This window comes from Tamandua tetradactyla, chromosome 20, assembly GCF_023851605.1.
Source record: "Tamandua tetradactyla isolate mTamTet1 chromosome 20, mTamTet1.pri, whole genome shotgun sequence".
Classification (NCBI taxonomy): domain Eukaryota; kingdom Metazoa; phylum Chordata; class Mammalia; order Pilosa; family Myrmecophagidae; genus Tamandua; species Tamandua tetradactyla.
Window position 1 is genome coordinate 41,357,376 of NC_135346.1, and position 8,300 is coordinate 41,365,675.

General features: G+C 40.7%; 1 protein-coding gene across 6 annotated transcripts in view; it reads right to left on the minus strand.

Moving 5' to 3' along the window:
* Positions 1-8,010, minus strand: part of PWWP2A (PWWP domain containing 2A) — a 52,410-nt gene extending 44,400 nt beyond the window's left edge. For 5 of the 6 annotated variants that reach the window (XM_077137565.1, XM_077137566.1, XM_077137563.1 and 2 more), the window contains exon 1: positions 7,347-8,010. In XM_077137565.1, the coding sequence (XP_076993680.1) occupies positions 7,347-7,930 (584 nt within the window). In that variant the 5' untranslated portion in view covers positions 7,931-8,010. Of the gene's footprint in view, positions 1-1,739; positions 1,810-5,972; positions 6,394-7,346 lie in introns of those variants that run through there. The other variant, XM_077137564.1, reaches the window with a different exon arrangement.
* Between the last annotated feature and the right edge of the window lie 290 nt (positions 8,011-8,300).

Below are 8,300 nucleotides of genomic sequence, written 5' to 3' on the forward strand. Positions count from 1 at the left end.
ACAAAAAAAACCCATGGGCCAAGGATTGCTGGCAGCCAACCCCAGATTACCAGTCTTCAGGGAGAAAGAATTGCCTTACTGAGGCCTGGATTTTGGACTTCTCCTAGCCTCAAAACCACGAATTAATAAATTTCCATTCTTCAAGGCAAAAAAAAAAAAATCTTCAACATACTAATATCAACCACTTATAACTTTATGCAAGTTACTAATCTTTCTGAGTCTCAATTCCTTAATCTGTGAAATGGGGATTAATAGAATTTACTTCACTGGATTTTCCAAAGAAGTAAATGAGACCCTGTATACAAAGTGCTTGACACAGTTCCTAGGAGAGAAGTGGGAAATACACAGTAGCTGTTATTAGTTATGGAAAGTAAAGCTTAACAATCAATCGTCTTGGATGGCACAAATTAAGTAGAAAGCTAAACAAAGTATCATAGGGGGTATGAAGTTTTAAAAGCTACCATTGTACAGTAAACCAATTACATCAAGCTGGTTCAAGAGAAAAGAGATGAATACTATGGACTACCACTTAAAACTTCTAGTGGGCAACCAAATTTCACAAACTCTTTGCAAGCCTAATAACCAGTTCCACATAAGGATCTGGATTTGTCGCCCAAGTTGTCCAATCCCATGTGCACTGCTTACTTTATACTAATGCCCCATTCTAAATTAACCAGTTAACTTGTAAAATAGGGTTAGCAAATTTATTTTCTATTTTGGCAAAACTTCCCCCTAAAAAAATCTCCACATATGGTCCAAGAATTATCTGCATCAAAACAGTCTTGTTAAAAATGGAGATCAGTGGAGAGGAGCTCAGAAATCTGCAACGATAACAAGCATCCAAAATGATATTCATGCACATTTGTTTTAAGGACCAATGCCCAAAGGAGTTCAGCAATAAACATTTGGTATTAAATCCATCTAGTATGGAATGTTACTCCACCTATTCATTCTTGCAAATCTGTCACTAGAACAAGTGTTTCGGTTCTGTTGGTAATAGGAGCCTGAATTAATTCAGGAATTTAGGAAGAACATGTCTTATAAATATCAAGAAATCAACTTCGTAGGCACAAATGATTCCTAAAATTGGCTTTCATTTTTTGTCTATATGAAATTAACTCAGCCTTAACACTGAAGATGAGCATATAATACACAAACTCTTAACAGCCCACAGAAAAGCTGATCTTAGTAGAGTAAGCCTAGTTTCAACAAGTTTACTTTAAAACAGTAGACAGCGAAATATGATCTTATTCAAAATGTTAAAGGTTAACAATGAACCTTATTAGGAACCCCAAATCCAATAAAACATGCCTGGCACAGTCTGTATGTAACACATCTAAGCTATAAAAAATGTTTAATATCATAATGTTTCGAAATTCTTTACACTCAAATTCAAACCAGGCTTTTAATGTCCGTCAACTAATCATTTTCCTAATACATATATATATATATAAATATATATAAAAAATCACATCAGTGCATCATGCAGTTCTTCCACATTTGCACAGTAGTGGGTGACCTAAAGCTGCTTAGGTTAGAAAGTAAGTGGCACATGCCTCTTTATTATTTACTATGGAAACCCTTAATCAACACTTTGGGATATAATCAGAAAAATCACCAAAAAAATGTTTAAGTGTTTTAAATATGTGTACCCCAACACAAACATTCAAGCATACTACTTGAGGGCCTAAATTCTCAACCTGAATGCTTTAGTATGAGCTACTGATACTACTACTCACTGCTTCACCAGAATGGCTGTTTATTTTTCCCACCATAAGTAGAGCTATTGCACCATACGTTTCATGGTCTCTGTAAAGAAAAGAAATCATTGTCTTGGTTTATATTTCTTTAAAAAACAAGTAAATTTTCTACAAATTGTTAAAAAACAAGACAGACTGAAATCTGAAGTTTCCTTAAGAAATCAGTTCAATGATTTTTAATGTAATAGTCTCCCCCCATACACACAAATAGTCAATATTTGAAAATTATTGATTTTGATATACAACTAGCTACAGCCTTTAATAAGCAGGTACCACAAAATTTAAAATGTACAAATAAATTTAAACGCAAGCCTTCATTTCATGATTACTTAACTCATGTCAGATTTTTCACGATTTCAAAATGGCTTTATAAACATTTCTGTAAAATGTATGCAATACATTCACGGATAATATCAGCTGTGTGTTATTTTACTATGGAGAACACTGATAAATAAGTAAGTAAACCTTTGGGTAGGGAAAAACCATTGGTCTTAGTAAATACTGCCCTTTCAGGTATGGATTGCAAAGGCCCTTTCAGAAGTCTGGGCTGAAGGTTTTCACCATTTGCAGATAATCTCATTTGGTTAAACTTTTCTAAACTTGGAATTACTGAAGTTAAAGACACGTTTAAAGGATTGGTCTAGAAGTATGCAGGTAAGAGCTATCCATATGCATTTCTACTGACCCCCAAAACATAGGAAAGGAAGGTTTTGAAAAGAGGCTTTAAAGGAGAAGCTAAGCCTACTTGTAACTATGTCTCACAGTCACCCCTAGAGAACCTCCTTTGTTGCTCTGATTGTGACCTCTTTCTCTAAGCCAAATCAACAGTTGAACTCACTGCCCTCCCCCCTATGCAGGACATGACTCCCAGGAGTATAAATCTCCCTGGTAAGGTGGGACAGAACTCCGGAGGATGAGAAAACTTCTTGACCAAATAGGGGAGAAATGAGACAAAATAAAATTTCAGTGGCTGAGAGATTTCAAACAGAGTAGAGAGATTATCCTGAAGGTTATTCTTATGCATTATACAGATATCCCTTTTTAGTTTATGGTATACTGAACAGCTAGAGGGAAGTACCTGAAACTATTGAACTGTATTTATTAGCCTTGATTCTTGGAAGATGATTGTGTAATTATTTACCTTTTACAATGCGACTGTGAAAACCTTGCCGCTGATACTCCCTTATCTAGGGTACGGACAAATGAGCAAAAAAATAAGGATATAAATAAATAATGGGGTGGGGGATAATAGTGGTTAATGAATGGGAGGGGTAAGGGGCATGGATGTACGGGTTTTTTCTTTTTTCTTTTTATTTATTCTTCTGGAGTGATGTAAATGTTCTAAAAACGATCATGGTGAGGAATATACAGCTATGTGATGATACTGTGAGCCACTGTTTATTTTGGGTGGACTACTGTATGGTACATGAATATAGCTCGATAAAAATATTAAAAATAATAACTTATTATTAGGCTCTAACACTGCAGTTGTTGCCCCTTCAGTATGCTCCTGAGTGAAAAGAACTCACTATTTTAAAACATTATGGAAATGCATCTAAGCGGAAGCAACTGGAAAAAAATTCAGAATATGGAAAATTCTACAAAACAAAGTTTGTACTTTCTTTAACAAATAATTGCAAGGGAATAAAAGTAATGGCAGAACTACAGATGAAAAGAAGCTTAAGGAAATCAACTAATTATAACAAATGAACTTTATATGGATCCTTATTTGAACAAAATAAATGAAAACAGTATTGAGATGTTTTTGAGACAATCTGTGAAATTTTAATAGTGACTGAATGTCTAATAATACAAAGGAAATGTTGCTACTGTCTTAGGTGCGATAACGGTAGTATGGGTATGGTTTTTAAGTCCTGATCTTTTAGAAATCTATACCAAAATATGGAAAAAGTACAATGCCTGAGATTTGTTTCCAAATAATCCAGTAGACGAGGGGTTATATAATGAAACATGTTTGGCTACAAGTTGATGCTGGGAGATACATGCATGCAGTTTCATTTCCCTAATAAAAAGCTGAACAAAAATTGTGGCACAGCCACTGACTTATTACTCTATCTGAAATAATCTTTAACACAGTTTAGCAACCTGAAGGAATACTTATTATATAATGCTAAATGAAGAAACAAATGTACCTATGTCAAAATCAGAGAAACATGAAGGAGGAAAAGGGAGTAAGAAAGCCCAAAATTAATTTTGTAGTAAATTGATTATTTTCATCTATTATTAGACAATTGTTTGTATAACAACCATTATAAAAAGAAAATGGCCTAAGGGGTAGGAAATTTAAATTAGCTAAGAGGGCTGGGTTTAACACGACAGTGGTAGAGTCTAGGATAAACTAGAGCATGTACACACCACTTAAAGGAATTCAATTCCAAATAAATAACTATGCTAAGAAATGCCTGTTTTTGCCTAATACATATCCTCATTTATCAGACAAAGCAAACTACCTCTAAGGAAGAAAGGAGGAGGAATTACCCAGGATAATATAGGAAAACCAAGCCTCTTGGTCACCCTGTTTACTGAGGCATAAAGTTTGGTTGCTTGTTTGTGTTTAAGTGAACTGCCCAATGAAACAAATCAGTCTCATAAGAAACAGAAGCCAAAGAGGCACAGTGAGGCACAGTGGTCTGCGCAAATTCAGTGTTAATGGGAGAAACAGGTACTAGAACCCAGAATCCCAGCACTCTGACATTCTGTCCAGATCTCTTATCGTACTATTTAATACCCCTTTTTTTTTCTTTTTTTTGCGGGGTGGGGGGGGATTACATGTACCCTTCTGCTTTTCACAAAGATTCTCTTCAAGAATATGTGCTTCAAACAATTCCGAAGGCAAAAAATCACAGTATCAGGGAGATGAAGAATTTCAAATGCTCACCAAAGCAGACCACTGGTCAATTCGCCTATTTAGTTCATCCTGTTCTATAGGATCAAACACTTTTTGCCACACAGTGAACAACTCTTTCAACTTTAAAAGACATTTCTGTACCATGCATAGTATCAGAATAATTAAATTTTAAAAAGCAGTAACTAGCCATTTTGAAAATTTCAGAAAAGCACACATACGCTGACGTACTTAGTAGTCTCCCAAATATTAATTTTTTCCTGTCTATTTCACTTTGTAAAAACCAAGCCTTCATAATTATGTATATATTCCCCAATATACAGCTTGGGGAGTTGCCAGGACAGAAGGTTCCAAGTAAGGAGTTACCAGAGCAGAAGGCTCCATGGCTACTCACGAAAGTATCTGCTTGGCTCCAATACGCATACCCTTTATATTATCCCATACAGCCACGGATAGGCAAATTCTTCCCTTACTGTTTAAAAGAAAAATTACTGGCCCAACTAAATAATGTGAAAAGTAGAAAAAGCATAGGTTTTAGATCAACCCACATCTGGGTCCCTTCCTTCCCACTTGGAACCTAAAAGACTTGCCAAGCTAAATGAAGCTCAATTTCCTCCCATATAAAATACCACGACTGTTATAAAGATTAAAGCACTTGGTATAATGCCTGGCACATAACAGGCACTCAGTAGGAAGCTTTATTATTTTTACCTAGTGGCTTATTAATTAAATTGTCAATTCTAATTAGTAGAGCCTTAGTAGAGCCTGTACAAAAGTACCCCCTAGGTCATCATTTAACCCCACAAGTAGGTATGAAAGCATGAGCTCAGGGCAACTTACATATTACAAAACACTACCAGGGCCACTTTTTTTAATTATGAAAAAGGTTTCTTCAACTAGTCAATCACTGACCCTATTTATAATAATGCCTTGAACTACTAAATTTTGAAGATACTGTGTTTTATTTTCTTTCGTTGGCCCCTCAGAACTCCACAATTTGTGCCTCCCAAATAACTTCCTGGAGGGCAGGGACTATATATATATCTTTGTTGAGTGAAAAGTTGATATGGTTCCCTTAATGGCTTTTTTAGAAATATATTAGCAGTTGGATCCTTTCACTTCACAACACTCAAATGTGAAATATTCATATTAAGAATATCTCTTCCAACTAAAAACAAAAAAAAAATCTGTTTACAAGAAGCAATGTTAACAAAATGGAACAAAACTCAAAAAAAAATGAATTGCAATTTTCTACCAAAGAAAATGTTAAAATAATAAAACACCAATACAATAAGCACGTTAATTCAGGAGATCACTATCCACTCCAATTCCAAGAAACAACTTACCTTTTTGCACTTTTCTTTTGCAGATTTGAAATCCAGATTCTCACACAATCACTTGGCCTTCTCTTCTGTTTGATCCAATAGCATACACACTACTGAGTGTCTCTCACTATTACATACATTAGTAGAAAGCACATTGGTCTTAGTCAGCTTTCTCAGTAAGGCAGCAAAGTGCAAAAGCCTTGACCAAAATTCAGTTAAAAAAAAAAGCAAAACTTGAAATCAAACAATGTACAAGGCAACTATAAAGTATCCCATTTTTCCATCTTTTCCCCAAAAACCCAATGCTTTTTTTTTTGGGGGGGGGGGGGTGCATGATCCGGGAAATGAACAAAACCCTATACTTTGATGTGAATTTTAAATGGCTTTTTTTCTCAAACGGAAAAGGAGTCTTGTGTCTTGATGGGAGGGAAAGGAATTAAAAGTAAAACATACTAAATAAGCCATTTCCCAGCAGATGAGACACCATCAGAGTGTGTGCTGTTGCAGGAAACAGAATGGAGAGCCGTGAATGGGAGTTTCTGCACTTCATAACTGCAAAAGAAGAGAAAAAAAAGGTCAACTCTAGACAGATTACCTTTTTTCACCTGTTTAAAGCATTGCCCATAAGAGAGGTTAAGAGAGGCTTGCTGGCAGGTGAAATCATGTCCTTCATGTCCTTAACACTTTAGTTTAAATTGTATTACACAGTATTAGATGTCACTTGAGCACTTTTATGCCACATCATATTAACATTAAAGGTTAAGAAATCCGATTTCTTCCCTAGACTTCTCTGAAAACTATCATTAAAATTAGCCAAATATGATTCTCTATTGAACAATATTACCTAAAGGGAATGTATTCTAACATTAACCCTGAGTCGCAAGGTTCATTTTAATGGGTGAACTTCCTCTTAAATGGAGTGACAGGTAAGCTTTCAGGAGCCCACTGCACACACCTCTTTCACGAACACCCCCCTAAAGTTAAAGGTTAATTTGAGGGCAAACAGACAACTCCCCCCTAAAACCCACCCCACCCCACCCCCGCCCGGCACTCGGGTCTCAGCCAAAAAAAAAAATCTACGTTTTGCCCACCAACGTCCGCGTGGGTGACCCGCTGTCAGGTCGCGGAAGGCGGCGGGGGGTGAAAGTAAGATCTCCCCCAGCCCATCACCATCTCGCACCCGCAACCCCTCTCTACCGTGCCACACCTGCCCCCGAGGGCGCCCACCTGGGGCAGGGCCCGCCCTCTAGCCCCACTCGGAGCGCGCGCCACACGCCGCGCAGGACCCGAGGGCGGAGGAGGCAGGCGGGCCCCGGGCGCGGAGGAGACGGGAGCCTCTCAAGGGACCAAGCGGGCCAAGACGCCCCGAGGAACACTCCGGGGCGAGTGCGGTACCTTTTAGATAGATCCATGAGCACTCCGGAGAAGAGCTTCTCCCCGAGGCGGAACGACACGACGAGCGCGTCCTCAATGATATGGTCCAGCGTGACCCGCACCTCCGAGCCGGGGATCAGTTGCGACACCGCAGAGTCTCCACCCGCCGGCGGCACGAGTGCCGGGGCTGCGGGCTGGGGCAGCGACGGCTCCTCGCGCTCCTCAGGCGCCGGGGGCTGCTGGGGCTGCGGCGCAGGAGAGGGTGGAGGATCGGGCCCTTCCTGAGGCGCGACCGCCGCCGGCTCCGCAACGCAAGCAGGCAGCTTCTCCTCAGCCTCCAGCTCTGGCCCCGCCGCCTCCGGGCTGCGGGCGAGCTCCCCCGGCGGCGGCGGTGGCGGCGGGAGCGGCGGCTCATCGGCCTGAGGAGCAGACTGCTGCCCATCGGCCTCGCCGCCGGGCACAGATGCTTCAGTGGCTGTGACCGGGAGGTGGTCAGTGCCGGCCTCGCTGCCGGGAATGGGTTCCATCTCCGGCTCGGCCTCGCCGGCGCCCCCCTCCCCGGGGGACGCCGCAGTCGCTGCCGCCTCTGCAGCCACAGCCGCCATTTTCTCTCTGGCTTCTCCCTCCTCCAACTCCGGCTTGCAGCGGCGGCGGCGGCGGCAGCGCTGCTGGTTCCCTAGGCTTCCCCCTCCCTCCCGCGATCTGTTTCGTCCCACCCCTTCCCTGCTGCTCGTTATTGGCATTGCGCCATTGGTTCCGTCCTACACCCCGCCCGCCTTTTCGGTAGTCCATTGGCCGATAGGGGATGTCTATCATTTAGGCGGTTCGGCCTTCCATTGCACAGCAGGAACTTCTCATTGGTCAGATGAGTTGTCAAATGTCGGATCCTAGAGGAGAAGCGGAGGGGACGGGCTCGAAAGAGGCGGGGCAACATCACAAAGGCTGAGCCGTACATTTATCGCCTCTTTCTATTGA